At 35.5% G+C, this 27,775-nt stretch overlaps 5 protein-coding genes across 9 annotated transcripts; 2 read left to right on the top strand and 3 right to left on the bottom strand.

The window, feature by feature from the left end:
• Positions 1-597: 597 nt before the first annotated feature.
• On the top strand, positions 598-3,453 carry LOC131016085 (uncharacterized). Its single transcript, XM_057944660.1, has 6 exons — positions 598-814; positions 1,322-2,021; positions 2,108-2,200; positions 2,350-2,478; positions 2,581-3,080; positions 3,162-3,453. Exons 1-6 carry the CDS (start codon positions 701-703, stop codon positions 3,201-3,203), a joined length of 1,578 nt encoding a protein of 525 aa, XP_057800643.1. The 5' UTR covers positions 598-700; the 3' UTR covers positions 3,204-3,453.
• Positions 3,454-4,833: 1,380 nt separating this feature from the next.
• LOC131016117 (uncharacterized) lies at positions 4,834-8,490 on the top strand. Its single transcript, XM_057944730.1, has 7 exons — positions 4,834-5,058; positions 5,555-5,635; positions 6,637-6,685; positions 6,876-6,972; positions 7,264-7,316; positions 7,549-7,611; positions 8,034-8,490. The coding sequence occupies exons 1-7, from the start codon at positions 4,955-4,957 to the stop codon at positions 8,310-8,312; spliced, it is 726 nt and encodes a 241-aa protein (XP_057800713.1). The 5' UTR covers positions 4,834-4,954; the 3' UTR covers positions 8,313-8,490.
• A 476-nt stretch (positions 8,491-8,966) lies between these two features.
• Positions 8,967-19,174, bottom strand: LOC131016067 (protein EXPORTIN 1A). 3 transcript variants are annotated; one of them, XR_009098839.1, is made up of 33 exons: positions 18,737-19,168; positions 17,420-17,536; positions 17,193-17,285; positions 16,998-17,069; positions 16,771-16,878; positions 16,613-16,695; positions 16,199-16,337; positions 16,024-16,092; positions 15,860-15,937; positions 15,679-15,741; positions 15,547-15,591; positions 14,851-14,958; positions 14,679-14,771; positions 14,228-14,431; positions 14,087-14,146; positions 13,691-13,801; positions 13,284-13,381; positions 13,023-13,131; positions 12,786-12,851; positions 12,596-12,694; positions 12,421-12,501; positions 12,192-12,281; positions 11,873-11,958; positions 11,687-11,767; positions 11,427-11,609; positions 11,197-11,263; positions 10,976-11,086; positions 10,712-10,819; positions 10,477-10,614; positions 10,248-10,385; positions 10,067-10,171; positions 9,462-9,635; positions 8,967-9,376 (listed from the first exon to the last, which is right to left on the bottom strand). XR_009098839.1 is itself a non-coding variant. In XM_057944639.1 (32 exons), exons 1-32 carry the CDS (start codon positions 18,833-18,835, stop codon positions 9,513-9,515), a joined length of 3,225 nt encoding a protein of 1,074 aa, XP_057800622.1. In that variant the 5' UTR covers positions 18,836-19,174; the 3' UTR covers positions 8,967-9,512. The 3 variants fall into 3 exon arrangements, 1 of the variants encoding a protein (XP_057800622.1); XR_009098838.1 differs by having other exon boundaries at positions 8,967-9,365; XM_057944639.1 differs by having other exon boundaries at positions 8,967-9,635; positions 18,737-19,174.
• A 2,178-nt stretch (positions 19,175-21,352) lies between these two features.
• On the bottom strand, positions 21,353-24,040 carry LOC131016132 (uncharacterized). 3 transcript variants are annotated; one of them, XM_057944756.1, is made up of 5 exons: positions 23,752-24,040; positions 23,589-23,655; positions 22,413-22,490; positions 22,175-22,247; positions 21,353-21,599 (listed from the first exon to the last, which is right to left on the bottom strand). In XM_057944756.1, exons 1-4 carry the CDS (start codon positions 23,911-23,913, stop codon positions 22,183-22,185), a joined length of 372 nt encoding a protein of 123 aa, XP_057800739.1. In that variant the 5' UTR covers positions 23,914-24,040; the 3' UTR covers positions 21,353-21,599; positions 22,175-22,182. The 3 variants fall into 3 exon arrangements, with proteins under 3 accessions (XP_057800739.1, XP_057800741.1, XP_057800740.1); XM_057944758.1 differs by having other exon boundaries at positions 22,175-22,249; positions 22,418-22,490; XM_057944757.1 differs by lacking the exon at positions 21,353-21,599 and having other exon boundaries at positions 22,023-22,249; positions 22,418-22,490.
• A 1,284-nt stretch (positions 24,041-25,324) lies between these two features.
• LOC131016128 (probable NADH dehydrogenase [ubiquinone] 1 alpha subcomplex subunit 12) lies at positions 25,325-27,757 on the bottom strand. The gene is made up of 5 exons (XM_057944747.1): positions 27,537-27,757; positions 27,071-27,097; positions 26,445-26,536; positions 25,809-25,918; positions 25,325-25,724 (listed from the first exon to the last, which is right to left on the bottom strand). Exons 1-5 carry the CDS (start codon positions 27,623-27,625, stop codon positions 25,569-25,571), a joined length of 474 nt encoding a protein of 157 aa, XP_057800730.1. The 5' UTR covers positions 27,626-27,757; the 3' UTR covers positions 25,325-25,568.
• Between the last annotated feature and the right edge of the window lie 18 nt (positions 27,758-27,775).

Genomic DNA, 27,775 nt, shown 5'->3' with positions numbered 1-27,775 from the left:
CTTGAAGTTGACTTGACGTACCGCTTCTCCACCAAAATGAACAGTCATCTCCCAAGAGACACCCCGCCCGGATCTTTCTCAAGAAATCCTTTCTGATGTGGAAGATCAGACAATGCTGCAACCACAGAGCATACTTGGAATATCAAGAGACCTCAGCCAGGCTCTGATACCAATTGTTGGGAAATCAGTTCCCCATCCAAACTTGGTAGAAGCAAGAAATAAGAATAAAAATAGACACAATTTAACAACACAAGAATTTAACGTGGAAACTCCAAATCCGGAGAAAAAACCACGACACACTGAAAAATTACTATATGATAAATTTCTACAATCACACAGTATTTCTCACCCTCTCGACTCACAACCACTACACTCTTACAAGCCTTTGAAAACCTCTCACCCCTCTAAAACAAAGAGCAAGGAATTTCAAACTAGAAGTAATCACAAGACTAAAGGTAGTGATTGGTGCAATTGTATCAAAGACCTTGGAACTCCTTAAATAGCCTAAGGGTCTCCACCTACTTTGATAGCAAAACCAATGTGGGACAAAAATCCCCACTTTCATTTTTAACACAATTCCAACAATCACACCGCACACTATATATACCCCTTCAGTAAGACCCTCAAAAACTCATCAACGCAAGCCAAAATCTTCAAACGTATTGAGTGATTAGTGTTCAATCCGATCAATTAAGGTGAAATGGACTTCCACAGCCTTTCAAGGAGAGAATTGCAGGCTCTGTGCAAGAGAAATAAGATCCCAGCCAACACGTCGAATGCTGCCATGGCTGATTCTCTCAAAGCTCTTGAGATTGTGAGTAAATCGATCATTTATGACTGAATCCGGATTGTTTTGATTTTGTCTTGTGTTAGATCGCTCTGTAATTATGATTCGGCTATAAACTTTGGATTTAATGAGCTTTGATTTGATTGATCGATCGGTTTGTTTGTGGAAGTAGAGTTTGTGGAATGAGGACTGTGCTATCAGATTTTGGTGATCATGTTGACAATACTGAGGTTTTGATCGAACATTTCGTTAATCGGTTGTCAGTATTTTATTTGATCATTGCGTCACTCGTTTGCATCAATAAGGTTAATGGAGTAGGACTTATAACGAGTGATACTAATATTGTTTAAACATTTCATTTGTTGTCATCAAGCTAGTTTTCGGGGTTGATTAATAATTCATCCATATGCGAGTGTGATCATTGGTAATTTATCGTGTTGAAGTTCTATATTATCAGTTTATTCTGTATCCATATTACATTGTTTTTCAGTCAGTTAATTTGTTATCAGGATTTTGACTTCCTTGTGATGGCAGGTTGAAGGGATTGATGATGTATTGCAGGCATGTAAATCTGAAATATCTCAGTCATCAACTGAGCCACGGGCTCGGTTGGAAGTAACATCTCCCTATGTGCCTCCTATTGGTGGCAGGAGTACAAGGCAGAAGGATGTACTGTTGACCCCTGCTCAGTCAGGTGCTACTAGCCGGAGACGAAGAGCTGCAAATGAAGTTTATGGAACAAGGCGATCTGCAAGGTTGGCAGAGAAGAGTGCCAAGTTATTGAAAGGAGTTACCGAGTTTTCGAAGAAGGATTTGTTTACTGGTGATGGTCATGACTTCCAGATGAACTTAGAAGAGAGCCTGGATGGTTCGGATGAAATGTCAGGAGTTACTGGCACGGAAGAGCCTCAGAGAAGAGATGAAGGACAGGTAGATTCAGGCGATAAACAGGATGTGTCTACTGATGTAGAACTGGCGCCCACAACTGAAGAGGAGGTGAGGACTCACTTTGAAAATTATGGACCTCAATTAAAGCTGAAGGAAGGTGTAGATGCAAACACCTCAGTGGAGGTGAATTCAGGTAATATAGAGCTGAATGAGAGTAGGGGTGCAGAAATTGAGCAAGTGGGATCTGGTTCTGGGACTGAAGAATTTGTCAACTTTGATGATACAAAAGCTTCTCATGATGAAACACGTTCACCAATTATGAACTATGAATCCCAAAAAACTGATGGTGTGTTTGTCAGCCTATCTATTTATTAATAGTTTGAGCTAAATACATGTTCAGCTTCGTACTTAAAAGCTGTTACTCTTAAACAGTATTGGATGTCGTTGTTCAGACTGAGAATATAGAAGAGAAGACTGCTGAAGATGCAGAGTTTGTAGATGAAAAAGCTGTCAGTGAGAATGAAGGTATGTTATCCAGATATCAACTTTCAGTTACGATGATCAACTGTTTAACTTTCAGAAGATCAACTGTTATTCCTATTTCATTATTTGCACTTTCCTTTTCTTTTTTCTTGGCGTAACATCTTTGTTATCCTTCTTGTGTTTATGCTTAGATGATCTTGCAATTGTTGAAGTGTCTTCTGACACTGTTAGCCAAAGTGATGACAAAGTAAATGACGTGGACTCTAAACCTGATGAAGTTGTAGCTTTTTATGAGAATGAGGAAGAATTGGAGCTAAATAGTATGATTGCTTTACATAGTCTACTTTGTTGCTTTACTTTTCCCATGTAATTAGTTTAGTTATTTGGATTAAATTGGTTGATGAACCTTCATTAAACTGCAGCTAGTTACTTTTCCAATCCTGATGAGTATCTCATAGAAGCATCGAAGGAGAGTAATGATTCCTTGGCTTGCATGCCTTCTGAAATTAGTTTGATGAGCAACGAAAATGGTGCTTTCAACTGGGACGATTACAAAACTTGCAAACAAGATGTTGCAGCAGAGGAACCCGCGACATATGTAACAGCCAAACAAGATGATCCTCTTCCTATCAGCCTGGAGAATTGTCAAACTCATCAACTATTTGCTGTAGCCACCAACAACATCGGAACTGCTTTTATGGAGAATGCCCCAAGCAAGGCATCCGCGAGGATGAGCAGAGTGACTGCTGATACGGACAACAAAGAGAACATAGGCAGTGTTAGAAAAGAGAGATTGAAGATCTGTAAGGACATTGCTGAGACTGTCCACATGCTGGATGATCCGACTCTGATAACTCTGTCGAAGAGCGTGAAGGAGCTAGCGATCACCCAAAATTTGGACAAGAATGAGGGTGAAAATGGGGTAAATTCTCTTTCTTGATCGCATAAATTTGTTTCTAATTCTGTGGTCTAAGGTTTGTTATTTTGACATTTGTTAAAACAGGCATCTGCAAGGACTGCTCTCCGAGCACTGCCGGACAATTAGAAGGCGAATCAACCCCTCATATTATTGAGTTTTATGGATTTTGATATTGATTATAGAATAAGGTTTCTTAGTTGTTCTGTTTTTGTCATTACCTCTTTGGTAATAAAGTTTATTCCAACTGCTTAATATCCCTCTTCCTATACGGTATTGTTTGGGCAAGGCTCCAAGGGTTCGGTGTGCATCAATCACACCAAATGTTTAGATGCTTAAATTTACATATAATAAATGGTAATCGGCACATTATTAAAGCTCGACTCGACTTGATAAAATTCAAGTACAAATTCCACAACTAATTGGAATTACTTATTTCTATGTTTATGATTTTATTTATCCACAAAAAATACTACAAATCTTGAGTATTTTTTTTTATTTAAGATGCAAGATGTTTTATTTAAGATACAAAATGCGGATTATGTCATGAAATTATATACCACATTTAATCAAATAAAAATCACGTTATCCGTTTCAAAAACAAATAATAATAATAATAATAATAATAATAATAATAATAATAATAATAATAATAATAATAATAATAATAATAATAATAATAATAATAATAATCATGTTACTATAAATATAATTATAACTTGTAAGTGAAACTACAAATCTTTTTTTTAGAACTATAAGAGGCATAGATGAGATTGAACTCAAGACCTATTACAAATGAGAATTTTAAATGTCTCATTTTTGTCACTTTAGCTACACATCTTGAATAGGAATTTTTGCAAAATCATAAATCATCTGAAATACTATATATTTAAATTCTTAATTCTTCAAATAGCGTCGAGAAAAAAAAAAAAAAAAACGATTGTTAACTATCATAATATATATGTAAGGAACTTGAGTACGAAAGAATAAATTATGGTTTAGTTCAGCTGAACATTAAGATATTTCTCTACGATACCGTTGAACTTTATAGTTTGGTATTCCTCGTAACCAGAACCGATCACCTACCCACCGTGGGCAAGCATAACGTGTCCACCATTGATGTGGCAATTTTAATTAGAAAAGATAACTAATAAATCTTACTCTAATTAAAATTATCTTACTATAATTATAATTGCCACATCATGGTGGGCACGTTATGCATGTCTACGGTGGGTAGGTGATCGGTTCTGGTAACCAGAACATTTGATGGTATAATATGCAGAAATCAGAATAGACATCAACAAAAGAGGAGAGTATGTGAGCTTAAACATTATTTCTAAATAAAATATTTGAGTACCAAAGAATAAATTATACTACTGCTTGTTGTGACAGAATAGGATTAAAGAGTACAATCATACAGAAAACGTAAAGAAGACACAGATTTATGTGGTTCACTAATTTGATTACATCCACGGACAGAGAGGAAAGCAGACCGGCTAGGATTACAAATTACAGATTTCAAATATATATAGTACCGAGATAAAACATTCAAATTGGGCTTAAAACCCAAAATTGCATTATCGTTGGGCCGGGGTGAGACCCTCATACTGCGAACGAGAGATTCAAGACATAACAACAATACTATCTCTTTTCCATTAGATAATTTAGATTATTATTAAAAATTGATAATTTAGATTATTATTAAAATTTTATTAAAATAAAATAATAAAAATGATAAATTGAATATATTTTATAAGGAGGGAGTGAGCACTAAATGAAGTAGCTCATCCGACACTATTAGTCCAGAAAGAGGGCTTAAGAAGGAGGCTGTTCCAATTTTCCCATTTTCTCTCTCCCAAAATTTCCAACCAAATCTGCACATGGCGACAGCTCTAAGCGAAAATCTGGAGAATTCTTCTGCTCACGGAGATGCCGCTGTGGAGCAGAATCATGAAAGTCCGGATTCTGAATTGCCGAATCACGGGTACAAAATTCAATTACTGCCTCTTTTTATTAGAGTTAAGTTCAGTTTAGTTGCGTGTAGCTTTGAACGATGATAGAGAGCTTGGAGATGATTTTTGTATATATTATGTACGGAGTGGAACAGATGAAATCGTTGATTGAGCTGTTAAGTTGGTGGTTGGAACAATTTGTTTATCTGTTTCTGATTTTTCTTATTTTCGCGAATCTATTTATTTGGTCGAACAAAGCCGGTGGCTCTAAATTGTTTCTGCTGGATCAGAAAGTCAAGTGAACGTTAAATCGGTATAATGTAGAGAAATTAACTACATTGCTACTGCTATGGATTGTTGAGCGGTTCGAGCCATTGCATGAATTGTAGATATTCTTAGATGAGAAGTTGCTGAATTGCTATTTAAGCATATGATAAAGGGAAAATATGTTGTTGAATGGTTGCAACCTCATTATTTCTCTTAATGTGTAATCTTCATTTCAATAAATCTTGGCTGGTATGATTGCAGAGGATTGGAACCTGAACCATCATTTTCAGAAGAAGAAGTAAGGAGTGCACTGGGAATAAGTGCATCTTCCGGGAAATTTTGGTATGTTCTTATTTATGATAGACTCCCTAGTTAGAAAAACAAATCATTTTTTGATTAGTTTGCTCCTTTTCCCTATTAATTTGGATGTAGGTGGAATAAGTGGGAACTATCTGTAAGTTTTCTCATCATCGATGTAGTTCTAAAATGCGTCAGGAGATATGGTTGTGTGTTTCCTTTTTTTTCTTTTCTCTATTTTTTTATCTGTGTAGCAAAATTATGTGGAGATACTGTCTCTGCTGAGTTTCATCTCCAAGTCTTTTTTGGTAATTACATTGATAGTTAGGCTATTTTATAGTTAATTTTCTCCTTCACGAGGCTGCCTGGAAATGATAACTTAGTTGTATATATTCTTCAAATCTATCTCACATAAAACTCTTAATTTGTCTTCCTCTCCATGAAAATTAGTTGCTGCAAACTCTTTCAGTATCTAACATTACTATATAACATATAGTAATGTTGGCATGCCATCGTCATTCTTTTGGCTCATTATTTTAGTAGTAACTAAAGCTAACTTTGTCCTTTATTGCACATGAATAGTAATGAAGCAGATCCATATATGGCGATGCTGTCCATACAATACTGCCATAAACAGAGATTGTGCTGTTATTGATATTGCAATCTGGCAGTACATTCGTAACTCAGTGACACACTGCTAGTTAGTGTTCTTATGTCTTGTTTGCATAATCTTGAGCATTTACATCTCTGGTTTAGGGTTAGCCTTCTTCCTTTGTGTTTTAGGGACCAAAAAAAGAATTTGTTGTTCTGTAGCAATGAAGGCATTAATGATCTTGCGCTTATCCATGTTCCTTCAAGCAAGTTCAATGCATACTTTATATTCACTCTCTTGTTAAAGATAATGGTTATATAAAATTAGCTCAAAAATATATTTTGATATCAACATGCATTTTAAAATATGCACAAAGCATTCCATTTGTGCTCACTTTATATAACTAGTCTTGAATGAACTTTGATAAGTTGTAATCCCACTCCTATAATTGCAGGCTAGATTGGGAAAAACTAAGGAGCATTTTGTCCTACCATCTTAAGCAGGTATGGGGAGGTATGCTGGGTTTTCAGCATATTATTTCTTCAGATGATCTATTTGTTTTCTACTCCTACCCTCCGAACCCAAGAGGGCTCAGTGGCTGGGCTGATATTGTATCAGTTTTCCATATGCATTTATACCTTCCATCTGTGAATTACTCCAAATATTTTACACTTCTAAATTCTTATCTTCAAGGTCCTCACAGAATATCCAGAGTCAAAAATGACCATCGAGCAGCAGACTTCTGCATTAGGGGAGACTTTCCAGGAATTGGTGAGAAGGTTGGATGATGGTATTCCCTGTCTCACACCTTTCCTTTTTAACTGGCTGAGCATAGGTCGTGAATTGTATTCAAGTTTGTTGTTCCTTTCCCTCAGAGACTAAGACATAGGCTTAATTGACCTAATTATGACTGCAATATGCCTGAGTTTGTGAGCCCGGGAGCTCCTAGTGCTTCCGATTTCACTGAAGATTATTATCTTAAATTAGGCACCAAATAGCTTGAAAAAATACTGTATTTGTGAAGGCATACTGTGCATAGTCGAATAAAGCATTAACAATTGTCTCTAATTATGTTTTGCAGCTCTTCATAGCTTTGACGAAGGCCCTCCATTTACCTTACAAAGGCTTTGTGAGGTACCCATTCTATACTTTCTGTGCTGCTGACTTATTCTTTGCCTAGTTTGGTGCACCCATCTTCTTTATGGAAGCATCAGTTAGTTTGATACTCTTGGCATGGTACCGAGTATTCATTTTCACGTCTTCTCTCAATTGATATTTCTTTCTTATGATCTTTTTTGGGGAATATTTCTGTTAAAGATATACTACAATCTTTATTGTTGATTTCTTATTCTAACTCACTAAACAGATCCTACTATCTGCAAGAAGTATCTACCCTAAGCTGTTGAAGCTCTCTTTGGCTCTAGATAAGGTATTTTACTCTTTATTCCCCCCTCTCTCTTTCCGTAATCAAGTTTCATAGATTGTATTTGGAATGTTGAGTTTTGTGCTGTAATATCTTTTGGCAAACAGTTCAGTTCAATTTTATGTATTAAAATGCACTATCGACTTGGGAAGTCTCTTTGCATCTGTAGTCTTGTAACCTTTCATTATGTTTTCCTTGCATTTACAACTACCCTATATCCATGCATTTTGGAGCTATAGTTTGAATTGAATGGCTCTAGAGATTATTACTTTACATTGTCTGGGTATTTGATATTCTCTAACCAGATTGAGTTCGTTCTTTTTGACAAATCTATCCTGCCGCATGAAAGCTTATCTGATTACTACTCTACATGTTAAGATGTACTTGATAATTTCTGGAAACGGTATCTGATCACTTAGTTGGTACAGAATCTACTGGTTACATCTACGTTGAAAATCTGTAGCGATCCATATCCATCCACAACAGAACAAAATTCAAATGGGGCTTACGAAGGAAATGGGAATGCCCCGCCTCAGAACAACGCAGTTGAAAACGGGGGATTAGAAGCTCCGGTAGAGGACAGAGATGAAGTAATGGCCGATGCTCAAGAAGGCGAGGTGGGTGAGGATACGACGATGGACATGGAAACCGTTGAGGACGTAGCCAAATCACCGGAAGCAAGTCCTACTCCAAAGGTCGACGCATAACACATCTTGAATGAATTACTGTGCTAGAATGACGATGATGCCTGCCTGTTTTATGTAATGATTTGAGGCAAAATTTATAACATTTTCAGTACGTACAATTAATCGTGCATCAAGTACTAGTACTTGGATGTGTACTCGATTTTTGAGTTTAGTCAGCGCGTGAATTTGCTTCTTGACACTTTGCGAGTCTCGCAATCGTATGAAGAACTGAAGAGAGAGTACTTTAGTATTGTTTTTTTAACACTAAACAAATACACAAACTAGAATTTTGGGTGCGACGAATGTATAGTACTTTATTTAAGTAATTAACTTTTTCTTCTCTTTATTGTATGAATTTACTGAATGTTAGAAAAAAGTACTCAATATATCCCTTTAGTCCTGTACAAACTTAACACATCTAAATTCCATCAAAACATTTTTTACACCTAAATTGTATATTTATGTCACTTGGATATTTTGTGCAAACACTCAATCTTTCACACATTTTACACTCGAATTTAAGGTATTTCAAAGCGATATTTAACTTATAACATTAAATCAAAACTACGAAACATTAACCATTAAATTGTTCAAATTTTTTTAGGTAGAGACTCTACCTACACGAGTCAACTAAACTTAAAGAGCAAAATTAGCATCAAGGAAATAGCCTACGAGTAAAATGAATCTCATCAACTCAACTCTAATAATAAACTCATAAAGAAGCTCAGGAAAAGAATATCTGTACTCCAATACAACTTACAAGTCATAATCAAGAAAAAGAAAAAGCCATATAGAAATATAAAACCTATCACAAGTTGAGAAACAAACAATGGTTCTATAAAAAAATGAACAAAAAGAAAAACAGGATTTTTCTACACAACCCATTAATTTTGTATACATTAGAAACCAGTAACGCCAAATGGCGGGTTGCCAAGGACAACTTGTTCAAAATCGTCCTGCATTACAACCTATATTCCTAAATTAGAATCTAATATACTCTACACAACCACCACCTAGTTTTCTTCAGTAGCAAAGTGTTGCAGCTCGTGGCCTCAGCATCTTCACTACTCCACACTGAAAATATTCTGGGGAGATGAATAAAATTGAGCAAAAAATACAGATGGAAGCTTTAGAAGTGTACGGCTCTGGAATCAAAAGGGGGTTTTAAACCTATTGGAGTTAAAAATTCCTCAAAATTGCCTTGGCTGCAAAATCTGGCAGTTATGAGTCGACCATCTCATCTTGTATCTCATTGGGAGCTATAAGTCCTGGTATCGAGAGCATGCGTTGTCGTTCCCTTTCTCTTTGGGCAGCAGCTTCCTCGGCATAAAGATCTTTGTTATCCTGCATCAAAATACGTAAAAAACAGTTGTATGATTACAGTGTGCTGTATGCACCAAGCATTTCACCTCCACCAAATATTACTTCCAAGTTTCAAGAAACTTTGATCATTTTATCCTTAAATAAATCTAGTAATTCAATTCAGAAATAAGATATAAAGTTAAACCGGGGGAATCCTAATGCCCATCATCTACCACATAATTAACAACTTAGCAGTTACAGAATCCAGAAAATGGAGCAGATTTTATGTCTTTCTTCGTATATGGAATCAGAGAAACCAAAAGAAATAAGAAAATGCTACGAAATGAAAGTCAAAAGTTAAACCACACCCCTACCCCAAGAGAACATTAAAACCAACAAGAAGCATGATAAAAGGGGATATCATTATGACACAATTGTGTGCGAGAACGGGTTAACTCAGAGCAATACTTCACCTGAGCTGAAAATTCTTTAGATTGCACAAGAAAGTCTCTTATATTGTTTTTGAACGAGGACAAATCCGCTCTAGACTCAAAAAGTCCATTCACAAATTGTGTCACCTGAAAGAGCCAAACAAAGTATTACATTGCAAATGCCATGTGCATCCAAACAATAGAGAGTTTCGTATAATAGTACCTCAGCAGCTGTCATGTTGGGGAAGGATGTACTTAAAAGTTTAATTGTGTATTCCCGAATGAATATGCCATTATTTGGATAAGGATATGGAACAGTGGCAACATCCCACAGAGGCTCAGTCAACATACCAGATTCAACCTGTGATTGTTAGATGGCATCAGAATTGCCAGTAAAAATGTCTAAGATGAAAGGGGGGGGGGGGGGGTGAATCGCCAGGAAGTTACATTACCAGGCAGAATAGGTGCTGTAACACCAATACGTGCAACTTAAAACCTGGTTTATGAAAGGTGTCTGTCAAAACAGCAAATATTTCTTGTTCAATTGTCAAAAAGTATGTCCTGTAGAACTGATTACAGAACTCGGATGCCTGCCAATCCACCCATGTAAACAGTAAGCACTTCAAGTATTCATTATTGATTACCTCAACAGCAAAAAAGAATAAAGAAAGAAAGAAAGAAGAGCACCTGAAAGTTCTTTAGCATCTCTAATAAAAGGTTGAGTCCAGTTTCAGCAATATTACGCTCAGTGTGACGGAAAGCCCAAATGATTGAATCCATCACAAGCTTCAGTTGCTGCATATCCCAATAACATTATAATGTGCCATAAGTGCATAAAGAAGGCGGCATACATCATTTAATTAAACTCAAGCTCTTTAGCTGAATGTGCAAGACTAGTTAGCACAGACTGGATGTGTCATTATGAGAAAATCAAGTACCAATTATACGTACCTCACTGGACAAACGAATCAAAGCAGGAAAACAATGTGTAGCAATTGCTCGAAGAAGTGAAAAGAATTTCAGCCTATGCTCTGGATAGTCTTCAAAATTCTTTGTTATCATCTGCAATGAGAATAGAGTAAGCCAATGCTCAGGACAACACACTTTCAGCACACTCAAACTAAGAGCTGTGAGATTGACACAATGAAACATTTAAGAGTAGATAAACCAACCTCTAGAGTGCACTGGAAAACAGCTTCAAATATCTTAGAAACATCTTCAAGCATTGCCCCCTTATATCTATGAGATAAAAAGTAGTAACATTATAGAAAAACCTAAAAGAGCCAAAATAAAGCACAAATAATATACTGCACTTAAATGTCCAAGAAATTCAGATCATTTGTCCACTCACGAGGAATAGCACACAAGCAAAACAAAATTACAAAAGAGATCAGGGCATTACTTATTAATTATGGTGGCAAAAAGAGAGAGAACTTCCGACTCCCTTGCATCAGGCAAGTTCCGGGCATAATCACCAAGCACAGGGTCCATCATTGGAGGCACAAATTGTTTTCCAATAAGTGGTTGATCTTCAGCTTTGTCTAGAAATGTCTCAATAAGCTTTAGGGTTTCCCTCTTCACAGAGCTGTTGAAAATATACATGACATAAATATTGATATGTGGATGATTAAGAATCAAATCACTTCAAAAGCTGGAACATACCGCAGAAGTTTCACAATTGATGTCCTGGATGCGTAAGGCCCTCCTTGGGCAATACTGGTTGAAATGAGCTCACTATACATTCTGTGGCAAGCAAGAAAAAGTTATATCAAGAAAAGGTGCAACTGATAGGTATGTACTGATATGAAAGTGTAACATTTTATTCTAAAAACACAAAACCCAACAGACCTGTACACATTGAGCATGTCCAAGAAGATTAGAGAGATCTGGGTCAGGAAATATGTTCCAAGGGAGCTTGCAACACAGGTATTTGTCTGTCGGAACAACACACAGAGTATAGAACATGAAAAACAACGATGAACGTAAAGGAAGTAAAAACACGAGATAATCATAAAATGTAATCTTAAAAGTGCACCAAATCTTTGTTATTCCCAACTATCTTTCAAAAAGAGATCGTAAGGGTAAAATCTAATAGAACTTTAAGAGGTTAGGAAGCAAAAGCTTGATAAATGTGAAAAACAAGTTGGAAATACGCTCAGAAATAGACCTGCAATATATTAAGCACTGCTCTTATAACATCTGGATCTTTCAAGAAATCCACACTCTGGCGCGCTTGGCCAATGATTTCAACCCATTTCTGCAATAGAATATGCATTAGCTATATCTAATGCCAGACGAGCACTAAAATAGAAACCAATGACAAAGAAGGAAGCATCTGGTAGAACAACTAAATCAGGCTTCCTTCCTCAAACAGCAGCGATGAGGTAGGACCTTACCTGGTTAGGAAGTTCCATCAACCTCTGTAAATATTCAGTTCTCTTGTCAGGATCAGGTTCTGCTTGAATCATGTTGCCCACCTAAAGAAAATTTAGGTAACAAAGTAAGGAATGCACGACAGAGGACAAGGTAGTCAGAGCTAAAGAGGGTATTAGTGACATAAATTTTACTCACAGATTCATAAAATGAATGGATCTGATGGGGCTCAAGATCCGCAATGGTCGCAGGAAGAGTAGTTAAAAGCTCTGAAACAAATGGCTCATTCTCTCCAACCTGCACAGAAGGTTCGGGAAATAAAGTTACTCATTTTTACAGTAATCACCCACCTAAACATGTTAGTGTTCATATTCTCATAGAACCTAACCTGTACAATGACAAATTTACGCTTGCACTTCTGAACAATTTTTAAGAATGTATCGCATGCCATGTCCTACAAATACCAGCCAGAAGTAAGAAAATTAGTGGATATTGAAATAAACAATGAGAACAAAAATTATATGAGACCATTATTGAATGATGAGAAAATAACATGACACGGTGCATCACGTGAACACCTAAATGATACTATTACTACTGAAAATATGCAAATGAGGTAATTAACCTGAACTCCTGGATGAGTTTCGTGCATGAACTCAAACAACTTGTTCACAACAGTTTTCAGAAACTTCCAGTGGGCCCTTAAAAATCTAGGGTACTGCCCAACCACATACCTGCAAACCAGACAATTAGAGGATATAACAAAAAAACCTTCACAATTCTTTCCCTGTCACTTCCATTTCTCACAGAGACAAGTAAATGATAAAACCAAAATGATCACAGGATATTACAAAATAATCAATGAAAAAATGGTTTTAATCCTCACATGATATTACTAGCAATGACAGCTTTGTTGTCCTTCCCCTTGGTGATTTCGCAGAGGTTCAATAAATCACGAATGACCATCACCAAAAATCTATTCTCCTGCCAAAAATCAACGAGGTTGTGTAAATATTTGAAGTAAAGATCAAATATCAAAAGTTCCAATAAAACATATGATACAATCACTACGACAAGAGAATAGGTCAAATGGCACAAATATCAAACATTAGTGGAAGTAAGTAATAATCTGACCCAATTTTGGTTTTAATGCAAAAAATTAAGTACAATAGACTCATGTTCAGCAGAAATAAATATGCAATACAAACAATAACATAATTATCAATTAGCAACATACAGACTACAACCTAAGGCAGGATTGTAGATAATCAACATAGGAATTAAAAAACCTACCTGCTCCTCTCCCATCGACCCTGAAATAGATCCAATGGCCCAACACAAGGTATTGAGATTGTTCCAGGTCCAATCCTCTCCATTAAGTTGTTTACTCAATTTCCTGAGCATCTGACACATATAGGCAAAAAGTTAGTTGATTGTGTTGGATAATTTAGAAATCACAAAACTCTAAAATCATCACCAAACAATCTAAACAAAAATAGAGATACTTTTTTTAAACAGGTACATACAAGCAAGAAATTCTTCCTAAAGACAGCAGCAAAGCTGGAGATTTTATTGCACTCAAACCCATAACAGATTTTTCTATAATCCTTCACACAGACAGGCACACTAAAGAACCCTTTCGAATATCAAATACAGAAGCATAGAGCAGTGGAGCTGAATAGTAAACACCTGTTTTTCAGTATCCTCATGATCAAGATTTGCCAAATAGATCAATGTTTCCCTCATTATCTGCAAGTTTATTAGTGAATATCATCAAGATGATCCCAAGAACATCCAAGATATACAAAAGTTTTTATCAATATAGAGAACCTTATACTGAACAAGCACATCATTATCTTTCATAGTTTCACGGACTATATTCCCATTTTCATCCTCAACAATGAGAACTTCTTCAGGCTTAGCCATGCGGGATATCATTAGTTGCCTTAACTTCGACATTGGGGCAGCATAAAGTTGTCGTCTCTGCATGAGTTGTGAACCAAGTCCTTCGACCACACCCGAAAGCATAGGCATCTGCTTGTTCAATACAAAGGTTAGGGCCAACATATGGAATTAATCAGATCTAAAACAAAAAATAGAGGGCGCAACTAACAATCTGCGGCCTCACAAAAGAAAATGTTATTGTCATGTGATGTCAATTTTCAGATCATGATGTGTTCAACTAATGCTCATTTAAGAAGAATGCATTTTTGCTATAAGGGGTTGCAGGCAAAACTCAAAGACTCAAATTACAGTAGAAAGAATTAATCTATCATGATACCTGGAAACCCATCATGTTTCCAGCAGGATTTTCCAAGTTATGGTGTGCTTCAAACAGCTCCAAAACTAAGGAGTTCCAATAGTCCAAGCAAACCTGCATGACGATAAAATTGGTTGATAGCATATACTATTGGACAGAAAAGTACAAACCATAAGGAAGCGAATAAATATACCTTAAAAACTTCAGTATCATCCACATAAGATATGTTAATAAGATACTCAAGACCAACAAGCAGAAGATTTATGTTCTCTTGTGAAGATTCAAGGACTCGTATGTGAGCCTGCAACAAGGGAACAATCAACTAGTAAGATAAACCATCCAGGAACTTGAATAGGCCGGATATTTATGCCAATGTACATCGGGATAAAGGACGTTACAAATGGTTCATAATTCTAAACCACACATTTTGTGTGTGCGTCTGTAAAATAGATAGATATATATATATATATATATATAGAGAGAGAGAGAGAGAGAGAGACAGAGGCAAGGTGTTTTAAATGACATCCAAGGTAGAACTGCATAAATTTAATGAAGTTTACTAATGTCCCCATCAGCCAGACAAAGCAAGTTCTATACAATTTTAGATCAGATGCACACGAGTTCATGACATAACATCTACATCAGTAACATCTGAATTAGAGAAATGCAAAATTTAGACCTATAATGGCTAAGCTTACTCTACAACTACAAGATTGAGTTTCCACCAAAAATGTGCATGCCCAAAAGAGGCCGGAAAACACTTTTATATCGGATTATGGATGACAGATAGATCACTATGATCACTATGTTTCCTCAGCCCTCCTACTGTTGGATATATCTCTCTACCCTTACTATAGCTATTCATTCCAAAATAAAAAATAAGAGTCACCTTGTAAAACGATGTAAAAAACAACGCCAAGTTTTGAATAAATGCCTGGAGAAAGCATAACAGAATGTCAGTGCATTGACCCCAAAAAAATCAAGAAAAATTATTGTATAATATAAAAAAATGAAAAAGAACCTGCTCCTCACTAGCGCCATTTGCATAAGCCTCTTCGAAATTTGTATTAGATGGAAGGATGTTCTGATAGGCAACAGTGGAAATATAAAGAATCAGCAGGCAGCCTAGAACTTAGACCTAGCTGAGACATAACTGAAAAGATGCAAAGACCATATAGCAACTGAGAGATTATCTACAGTACCTGTAATTGCACCATGAATACAGTATACATTTTGGCATACTGCATGTTATAAAAATCCCCAAAACTAAGAGCAGCAATCTGTACAAAACAAAACATGTAACAGCCAGCAAAATAATTAACCAAAGAACGTCTCAGAAATTAAAAGGTGATTGCAAAACACAGACCTCAGTCAGACACTGTAGCGTAAGATTGCGATAAGCGGGCACAGGGAAGAAATTTAGCAGTGTTTCAAGCTGCCAAACAGAAACAAGCACATCTTCTTAGCTCTTACTAAAAATTTCAAACAATGTGAGTGTAGCATCCGTTCCCTCAACCAAGAAGAAATAGAGAAGTACAAACCAGTGGTGATTCAAATATATATCCTAGAGGAATCCAGGAAAGGAAAGCATGCAATGTAGCCAGGGTAGCCCTGATAAGCTCAGCTCTTTGAGATGCCGAAAGTACATATAAACATAGTTCGTGAATAAGCTGGAACTCGCTGCCGACAGAAAAATAATCCTTATTATCTTCGCAAATGAAAAGAGGAATTAAACTTAGCAGCCAACATGAAAACTCAGAGCATTAGATAATACTGATTGTGTGGAAACTGAGTTAAAGAGGATATGTAACTTCCAAAAATCAATGAATTATAGTTGACAATTAGATTGCAATCTGGACTCATAACATGCAATAGGAATGCTAAATATGGAACAGGCCAAAAAAGGGACACACATATAGATGGAAGAAACATTAAGATAATACATAACAATTTACCTGTTCAAAGACTGTTTCAACTCTTTAATCTTCTGTTGGGTCATCTCACCCCTTGAGAAGTCAAACACCTCTTCACTAAGAAGCTAATAACAAAATATTTAAGTCAATAACATGTGGATACAATTTTTAAGAATAAAATAAATGTAAAGAGAATTTACTTTCAGAATTGCCATGCAATTCTCACAAATGGTTTCACTTGTTTTTGCTGCTGCAACCAGGTCAGGGATAAAACTTCTCCACCGGGCTGGCCACTCATGCTTCAAGATCTGAATTTACAGAAATAATTGCAAAATCCTATGAAAAAATGAATTCACAGAAATAGAGTTCATAGACAAGCAGTACTAAACTCATGAATCAGCATCACATGGTACAATGTAAATATTACCTGGACCAATATAATGTTCAACTTATTAACGTAAAGCCTCTCGCGCCGGAAAGATATCTCATCACTAGAAAGCTGATAAATAGAATAATATGGAAAAACGTAACAAAAATACTATCAATAATTTCACTAAAAAGGGACAAAGACAAACGACAAATAACAACAAAATAATTTTGGGAAAGGCAAAGATTTAATCACCTTAACTATAACTTCAGAAATATAGTTCTTCATGCCATCCCGTTGTTCAACTGGTAACGCATTCCATCTATATTTAATAACACCTTCTAGAACCTGTAGAAGGGAACTCATCAATACTCCTTTTCACCAGTATCTCCAAACAACAACAACGAAGAAAGCCAATGGTAAGCAAGTTTTAAAAATTGAAGACTAGAGAATCAGCAAGAATCATGATCATATTCACAGACCTGTAAAGCAAAAAACTTGGTATTCAAATTCTGTGCACTAGATAGTATGTGAACCACTTGAAGCCACATATCTGGATTATTTTGCAAATCCCGTAGGATATGGTCTGCAGCCGTCCTCTGCCACAAAAGCAGGAGAAAATTTAAAAGGGTAAGTTCCAGTCCAATAGATAGATAAATATATAGTGTTCCTGATGAGTATGTAATAATCATACAATAAGAAACTCTATACAGCAAAATGAAAGCAAAATTTTTCTATCTAGGGAAATATTCCTGTTTCATAATACTGTGACCCTATTTAATCTAAAGAAGAAGCCCACAAGGCAAAGCAGCACCAACTTGAATCATAACGAAGAAGTATGTGCCAGAAACCATAAGAAAATCAATTCCCAGCAGAATTACACATTTCACATGCATGGCAGTAGAGCATTGCCAATTATATTTGCCTGCAGTTTCTGTAAAAAGGGGAAAAGTTACAAAATTTCCACTAATTTGATGTGATCAAAATAGTTGCCAAATATTTGCTCCATGGGTTCATTTCCCCTGATGAAATGTGAGTCAACAAGTTTACTAATTGCCCCTTTTACGCTGATCACATACTTCAATAAAATCAACAACACCAGAAGAAAGAGGGTTCTGGGAAACTTCTATCTTTTTCTATATTAAGATTGCCTAGCAAACAACCGAACGAATGGAAACAGAGAACCTGGCTACACAAAAAGCAAGAAACATTGTGGGCCTAAAACAACGCATGGTATATAAAGGTGCCGTTCACTGTTTCTAACAAAGTTCTTAAAACCCATATTCTGGAGTACTCGTGATCCAGGCGGAACTTTTTCAAAGCCACATAAGAAATACAAAAGCAATTATTAAAATCACAGGTTTTTACAGTCGTCCAAATTCTGCTCACTTTATCTTCCAGCTAATGCCTTACCTAACACACTGCACTTTAGACGAACTAGATAAGTGTTTTCCCGACAGCTCAGCACAATGTCACTATTTCCAATGACAATTAGCATTGATTGACAACCAATTTCAGGAAAATCGAAATGCCAATAGTAGAGTGGGGGAAATTAGAAGCCCTTGCGCCGTTGAAGGCATTACAAAAATACAAATCATCCGGGGCTCAGGAGAAAGAATTAATTCCAAGTAATGATTTGCATGTCAGAGTTCTTAAAGGCAATTCAATAGTCCAATTGTTCCTAAAATTCCATCAAATTACCCAATCACAAAAAGTCAGCTCAGTTTAATGGCTACAGTATCCCAATGCGTACAAACACTAAACAAAGAAACTAGCAACGAAAGGAGAATGCTTCAGACCTCCTCTTTGGATCCGGTCCCATAGAAAGCGGCGACGGTGGCGTCGAGCAGGGCGACATCCATCGGCTGACTTAAATCACGCAGCTTCTCCGCAGCCATGGCGGAGATCAGCAGTTACCTTGATTGAACCCTAACCCCCAAAAACACTATCCTCGCTTATACAAAAACCCTAGCGCACGACTGTACGATAACGGAAGTAGAGCAAACCCTAGTCTCAGTGGTCGGAGAGCTCGTGCAGAGATAAAATAACGATAGTAGAGAGGGATATATATATATATATATAGAGAGAGAGAGAGAGATGATTCAGAATGAGAAAAGACAGCTTCAATTCAAAGCAGAAGGGGTTTTAGAGAGAGAGAGAGACTTTGAAAATTGTTTTAGGCTTCCCTCCCGTTTTATATGGTTAGAGAGAGAGATGGAAGAGTGTACTTGTTTGTAAGTCTAAATTGTTGCGTATATACCTTAAAAAAAGGGCAAAAAGAGGTTTGGACTCTCTGGATTCATGGCTTTCTTTTTTTCACTTTGGGTCGGGTCATCGGGTACGCTTCTGGATCTCTTCTACACTTTCAAAACTTCACAATTTACAAGATTTCTTGGATTCAATTTCTTAACTTCACTTCATAATAATCGTTTTCTCACAAAACTTGATTGTAACTTATCTTCAATCCAAACTTATGCAAACGACAATATGTAAAAAGCATTTGTTCGTAAATGACACGAATTTTAATAAAGTAGTTGAATGTGTTGTGAGTGGAGTTAGGATCTCACTTTATTGTTAGTAAAAAATTTATCAAAAATAGATTAGATACATTGTATGAGGACATACGAAAATTATAAATTGGATACATTTTATAAGGACGCATGAAGTATTATTTTTAATAGTACTAGTGCTTCCATCCGTGCGATGCACGACGAATATCGAAATTAATTAATATATTTAAATAAATAAATATTTCATATACAAACATAGAAAAAGAAAGTTGTAAAAAGTAATGGAGTGAGAAATAACATATTTAAAAAAAAACTTCATAATTTATTTATTTTGATGATTTTTATATCATATTAAAGATCTTTTCACGAACTTAAATTTAAGATGCATATTGAATATTTTTTTCATTAATCAAATATGACGATATTTAGAAGAAAAAAAATGAGAAGTGAACAAATTCATAGGAAGAGAGAAAAAATAATTGAAAAATTGGTGGAAGAAGAGAGAGAAAAAAAAGGGAGAAAATGGAGGGAAAACTCATCTTTTATATATTATATAGATTTTAAAATTGTTTATTTTGTTTTAAAATCTGCAATTTTTTTCATGACTTATGAACATTTTAATTATCTTAAATTCTGCAAAAAAAATTGAGGAAATTAATTTCTACAACTTCAATAGCTCCAATTTTCTAGAGGAGAAAACTATGGTAATTTTGTAAGTATATATAACGTTGTTGTTTTAGAGCAATGTTTATTAACATTTTAATTTCGGGTCGACCTGTGATCAATGATTTTGAACTCAAACGATTGACTGTTGATCCGGCTCCGAGTTGAAATCGTTGATTCTAATTAGTAGCAATGCTTGATAGTATAATATTTCAATTTCGAGTCGACCCGTGATCAATGGTTTTGAACTCGAAACTGTTGACTATCGACCCGGCTCCGAGTTGAAACCGCTGATTCTAATTAGTAGCAATGCTTGATAGTATAACATTTCAATTCCAAGCCGACCCGTGATCAATGGTTCTGAACTCGAACTGTTGACTGTCGATCCAGCTTCGGATTGGAACCACTGATTCTGATTAGTTTGGACATCTCTATGTATAATATACAACTAATGCTTGGTGATGGGCGCCCTCGTTAATTTTTTGTCATAATAAGTTTTTTTTTTCTTTTTTTTTTTTGATAAATTATACAAGTAAATAAAGAAATTGCTTCGAGTTGGAACCACTGATTCTGATTAGTTTGGACATCTTTATGTATACAACTAATGTCTGGTGATGGGGCGCCCTCATTAATTTTTTTCATAATAAGTGTTTTTTTTTTATAAATTACACAAGCAAATAAAGAAATTTAAAGACCGCAAGAATAGTTTGGACATCTCTACGTAGAATATACAACTGATGTCGGGTGACGGGGGCGCCCTCATTAAATTTTTGTCATAATAATTTGTTCTTTTTTTTTGATAAATTACACAAGTAATTAAAGAAATTTAAAGACTGCACGACGGTGAACTCGAATCCATGACCTCCGGCCTTAGACATTAACCACCTATCGCTAGGCCAACACACACTTTGTCATAATACTATTATTTATACATATATTATATACAATAAATTTATAAAAAAAACACTCCAATTTCATACACACACTAATAATAAATTTATTCTCAATTTGAAATTTTTTTTGCTCCATTTCTAGTCATTGTGAGATTAGGGAAAAGCTCTCACCAAATAAAGACAACTTTGTTTCTTTGTGTAACACTTACTCATATTGGAATCAATTGGACGTAGACTATGATGTTTCGGTGGTCGATGATTTAAGATTAATATTATAGAATTAATGTTTAAGCTCATACTCTCTTTTGTTGATGTCTATTCTGATTTCTGCATATTATACCATCAAATGTTACGAGGAATACCAAATTTTAAAGTTCAATGGTATCGTAGTGATTATTTTAATGTTCAATTGAACTAAAACAATATAATTAAACATATCTAAATAATAAAATATTACATACCACATTGAAATCAATTTGTTTTCTTATTATTCAGTCCTTTTCATTTTTCCGCACCTTAATAATTGGACTTTCTCATATTTCAGCATCTTAATAATTGGATTTTTGGGCAAGCATGCTTCCAGTTTGTATGGCCGCCTTGCATTGGAACAAATTTTGAAAAAAAATATCAACATTTATGTAACCAGAGGAGAAGATGATTATAAAAATAGAGTCTTGAATGAGATCACGAGAGATGCCAACATCTGAATCTAAAGGCCAATAAATTTACACACGTAATTGAATATGAGCATCTGAATTAAACCGTCATACAAATTCTAACCCGTCGGACAATCTTACACAAAATTTTGTCTTATACCCATTTAGATGAATGTGTATGGATTCATTTATATGAAGGTGTGTGTGTGTCAATCCGATACAATTACTCTAAAAAATCTAACATGAATGTCTTTTATTTTTTTGGAGGTAAAAAACATGAATGTCTTAAATGCTACGGTTCATATCCATACAAATAACCTTACAATAATCATGCAAACTCAAGCAAGTAAAAGAAGCATGAGAAAAACATGAATACAAGACTGTCATTCATTGCACAACAGATAAAACTGTATTGACATCATACTACACCATGTCCATAATTTAATAAGACAAAAAAACAAGAGAAAAACTAATTAAACTAAAATAGCTAGTACCAAGACCTATAAATTCCATACCATGTAGTTTACTCCACCATGGAGTCATTTGATGCTTGTCCAACAGGTTTTTGAGATTTTTTTGTGTTCTTCCCTGCCAAGGAAATCGAATGTGATTCTGTGAAGCAACTTCAGTCATATGAAGAAATAACAAACAGATATATAATGCAAGTAGAACCAATGATGCAAGGAACAGGTACTATGGAAAGTTGGAAAGTGTGCAACCAAAGAGTAAACATTTAATAGGAAAATCAGTCACCTTTCTTCTTCAATCTTAGTCTAGCACTCTTCTTCATCGGGAATTTAACAGGAGTCTTTTTAGCATCTTCTGCAGTCTCTGAAATAAAGGGGCAAAAAATAAAAGTAAAAGATCCCATCAATAAAACACAAAAAGTGGTAATTTTGTGAATCATGATGAAACCATTGACCCATGTTTGAACATTAGCATTTATTGAGTACCAGAACTTAACATGAGCATTAATAACCCATAAAGCAAATTATCTTTTTAGAGCTTTTCCCCGTCAACAATGACACTGCCTTTGGCATTACCATGAAACAAAGATCAATTCTTCATGAACATTCCATGGGAAACCAGAATATGCGAAGTAAAATAACTAAACAAGCTTACCAAAGGGAAACTTAAACTTGTATATTTAGATCTCAATTCAACAAAACAGACTCATGAAGCAACATTTTAATCAGACTCAGCCTTATAAGCAAGGAATCAAACAAAGAACATGTATCAACCATCTTATATGGCTGCAGTTGCACATTTAGTTCAAATGTTACAAGAGACTAAATTATTATTATACAGATGTAGCTCGTTAAACTTGGTAGACTATTGGACTTCTTGATGAAGCCACATGCTAGAAATAAGTACGGCTGTGTTCAACACTACCAATATCAACCACACTATATGAACAGAAAGCAATTGGACCATTAAACACAGCAACAAGAACATGATATCAAAACAAACCCAATATCAACCACACTGTATGAACGGAAAGCAACTGGACCATTCATACAGCAACAAGAACATGATATCAAGGCAAACCCATGGAAAGAAACCTTAGGGACTAAGTAACTTATGACCTAGAAGAAAAATATACTACGATTATCTTACTTCTATTTGGTTATCACGGGAAATGGGACACTAAGTAACTCATATCACGGGAAAAGACTATGCCACGACTAACCTAGTTATGTTCCTGATAATCGAATAGCTTGTGGAGAGAACCCTTTATCAAAGGAATAAAGAAAAGAACTAAATAACTTATAATCGAAGAACTCGGTTCCAAACACAGATAACTTATCAAAACAGGAAAAATACTATGCTACAACTATCCTAGTTCTATTCCTTATAATCGAAGAACTCGGTTCCAAACACAGATAACTCAATTATAACATTTAATAGCTGAAATTGCAAACAGCATACCATCAGCAGAAGCCATCTCAACATCTTGCATCGTAATTAAGCCCTTTTCCACTGCCTCCTTCTGCTCCTGTTTTTTTTAATTTAATAAATAAAAGAATCATACACAGCTCGTTATGGACGAATTCGAACTACATAAACTGCGAAAACGAATGAAAATACGTACCCTGCGCCATTTCTTAAGCAGCTTGCGCTGGCGCTTGCCGGAGATGGATTTAGGTTGAATTCTCTGGTGCAGCTTCCCCGACGCGGGGTCCCCGTGAACCCTCCTCTTCTCATTGGCAATGAACGCTCGCCGCTTCTTCTGTACAACGTTAAATTTCGCCATTTCTTAGACCCTAGTTTTTGAGGGTTCAAAAGTGGGATTGAATAGCGATCGGGGTTGAAAAGAACAGAGGAATGAACTAACCCTAATTGGACCTTTTAAAGGATTTTCAATATATTATGTCATAGAATATCTATTTTAAATCTAGCCTCCTAACTCCTAAGTATATTTCTTCTCTAAAAGAATTACTCCCTCCGTCCACCAATTCAAGGCCTACTTTCCCTTTTGGTCCGTCCACAAAAACAAGGCCTACCTATTTTTGGTAAGTTTTTATTCATTATTTAATCAAAAAAGTCAAAGATTCTTTACAAAAAAGTGAGACCCTTTCTCCACTCAACTAATAAAAATACACTTTTTCTTAAAAAGTGGGACCCTTTCTCCACTCAACTAATAAAAATACACTTTTTTTTAAAACCCGTGTTTTTTCATATAGGCCTTTAATTGGTGGACGGAGGGAGTATTAGGAATTAGATTTCTTCTCTAAAAAATTATTTGGATATCCCTACTTAAAAAACCCAAAAAAAAAATGCCTAGTTTGATTGATTCACGAAGCACCGCCTGTTAAAAGTTTTGATAATTCATCAAAATGCAGTCGATGTTTGACCATTTGCATTTTTATATTTTAGTTTCATACTTCATCTTATTTTAGAAAAAGTTATCTTTGTAAAATGATACTACAATCGTGTCAGGTCATTATATGATCGACATGATAATGATCCAATGCTATAAAGTCAAACGCAAACACGACTTATTAAAAATTTACTTGACACGTGAACAATCCACGATTTACATAAAAACGAATATGATAGCAATACGGTTAAATTCGTATTGACATGACACGAAAAACATGATAACGATACGATACGCTAAAAATAAAAATTGTGAATGAAGAATACGAAATTAGCAATACTAACAATATAAAAGAAAGTCTAAATTCAAAGAAACCCTAACTATAAAATAAGAATTAAAATAATTATTTAATACAAATAATAACATTAACTATAACAAGTTATACGAACTCAACATGAAATCATCATTTCCTTATCATATAGACATGATAAAACTTGAAACTAACCTATTAATTTCGTACATATTCGTATCATATTTTTAAGTCATGTCCAAAATTATAAACCTATAATCTGGTCGTATATTCCTCAACCTCAGAGGGTGAGAGATGGGGTTCACTCCCCACTCCCCTAAACTAAAAAAAGACAAACGAAAAAACAAAAACTTCTATATTTAATTTGCTTAAAAAAGGTTTTGATTAAATTTGCATATTTAGGATTCAAAAGGATCACATACATGAAAATATGAACCAAAGAGCATTACCAAATGCGTCTCCTTTTTTCCCTTAGAAATTACGAATTTGGCCCGCACAAAACATACAGTGAGGTAAATTCAGCAAAATACACCATTTTGAAACTCGTTTCATACATATAGATTAACTGGCCTTAAAACAGCAGACCACAGGCAACTTGGTCAAACATATTCTTACAAGTACTATCCAGACAAAGAAGTGTCGCACTGAATTTAGTAAAAAAAGAAAAAGATCCATATATCTGAGTACATACAGTTCAGACATCTTATTAATGGAAAACAAGGTAACACAAATAATGCACTTGTCAAGCTCCGTTTTCGTGCTTGCTTTAAACAAGGACTCAAGGCTTTTTCGGCTGCCATGTTTGGTATCGTGTCCAGTCTCTTTGGCCAGGGTTAAGGGCATGTCCCTTTGAGTGATAGATGTATTCGTCTCCCTCTCCAGAAAAATTCTGTTTGTGTTCGACACCGTATCTCGTTGGCTTCAACAAGAGCAACTGCATGAATGCGCTCTTTGGTTAGCAACCTAGTATCAGACAATATAAATAAATTGAGGGGGGGGGGGGGGGTTATAAGCTAACCTCATCTCCAGTATGATCAGTTATGTGATGAAGCCAGCCATGCCATTCTGGTGGGACTTGAGAGGCATTGTAACGGTCCTTGGAAGCATACTCAACCCACCTATGTCTCCCTAAAATTGATTTCCATTACACATTATTCAGTTGTTAGCTGTTATGAGAGAATCTGAAAACAAAAAAGAAAAATAGGCAATGCAAAGGAAACAATGTTTTGGAAGAAAAAATTTCAGCATGAGAAAGCAATTCCACATACAACTTAAGTTTAACTGAAATACTCTCATCAATCATCATGGCTGCGAATTGATCCAGATATTAAAGGAATGTTTCGATAGTTTCCTTGGAGATTTTTCCTATCAGTTTCTCCTCTCAAATAACAAGCCAAACTAGTGGTTTCCAATTCATTTTCTTGATGACACATCCCAAATTCCCAATTGTAGTCCACTTTTCCAAATTCTTCCAATACACTCAAAATCCATCCAAATATTCCCCAAGATATCACATCACTGTTCTATAATAAACAGTATGGTGAATATATTACAAAACAGTTACCACGAGGAGAAAGAATGCAGTGCATTGAGACCGGTAAATGAAACCTATCTAGAAAACTCAATGTGCCAATCAATGAAATGTAGCACTAACCATATTGAGTGTCTCCAAGTTTCTCATAGTACTTATTGCCAAATTTGTCAACACCCACTACTGTTGCACCGATATTGTGAATTTTTGTTTGCCTGTGTAAGTAACATGGATGCAGTTTCAGTTTAGCAGCCACAGTAACAGGTGAGAAGGTTTACACCAAACATGATTCAGAAGATGAGCAAGATAGTTTATTCAACAACTGAGGCACAGACCTATTCCAGGAGGTTGTTTATAGATAAGAATTTTGACAAAAACAGAAACATTTGCAAAGCATAATGTTACGACCCTGCTTGCTAAATATACAGAACAAATAATGACAAGTTTGGGTTGAAATGAACAAGCAAAAAAGATAAAGAAGAGAAGCTAAAAGGCAGGTTGCAAAATCATCCCAAATAAGAAAAGGCTTTACAACTAGTCTTTATATGCTTCATTGATCATTTTTTTAAAGGCTTCACTCCAATTTATCATAGTCAAGCCAACTTAGAACCACATAAACTTGGAAAGATAAGTTCATCCATGTCGTTTTCTGTTAAAAACACATTTTATCATGCCTGTGCCATGTTGAGCAACATCACGTTCCCAGTTACTAAATGTGCCATCGAAGGGAGCTGCCCAGTTCTACTTACATGAGATTTCCATCCAAAAGCGCACTCCTGTAGTTAGGAAATAAAAAAATCAGAAACAACACCTTATCAATGTAAAATAAGGCCAAACACTATATGGCACTGAAATCCATGAATAAACATCGAGTTACAATTCAGTATTTCAAAATGATGATTTAAATAAATAAAAAAATCAACGAGCAGAAATAATGAAATTCTAGTAATCATTCACATTCACATCCACATTCCCCATGAAATTTTAGAAATAGCTCGCCCGATTGAACCCTAACTGCTAAATTTAAATCGCAACAAAATCACCGGATTCATTTAACCGAAACAAATAAAATCAAATCAAATACACGCATGAAACCAATTACGGAATATTAGAATCTAAGGAGAGGGATATCCGAAATGATTAAGATTAAAACAAATCGTAAAAAAAAAAGATGAACATAAAAACATTTTTCAAGTGAATTTAAATGGAACTGACAGGTATCCTTCTTCACGAATCTCCCTGAAGAAACCTCCAATTCCTTTTTCTTTAATCAATTTCATCGCGCCTCTCACCACCGCTGCCATTTCTACCTCTCGCAATCTCCTCTCTCTCTCTCTCTCTTTCTCTCTCTCCTCAATGAAACATAAGAAGCTGCAAAACTGAAATTCAGGCCACCGTCCAAATCAATTGGGTTTCCTGGGCCGGATAGTGATTACGGCCCAAACCTATATTGG

The sequence above is a fragment of the Salvia miltiorrhiza genome, chromosome 3 (genome assembly GCF_028751815.1).
Source record: "Salvia miltiorrhiza cultivar Shanhuang (shh) chromosome 3, IMPLAD_Smil_shh, whole genome shotgun sequence".
Taxonomy (NCBI): domain Eukaryota; kingdom Viridiplantae; phylum Streptophyta; class Magnoliopsida; order Lamiales; family Lamiaceae; genus Salvia; species Salvia miltiorrhiza.
The sequence above is the reverse complement of the archived record's forward strand: the minus strand, read 5'-3'. Positions and strand labels throughout refer to the sequence as shown.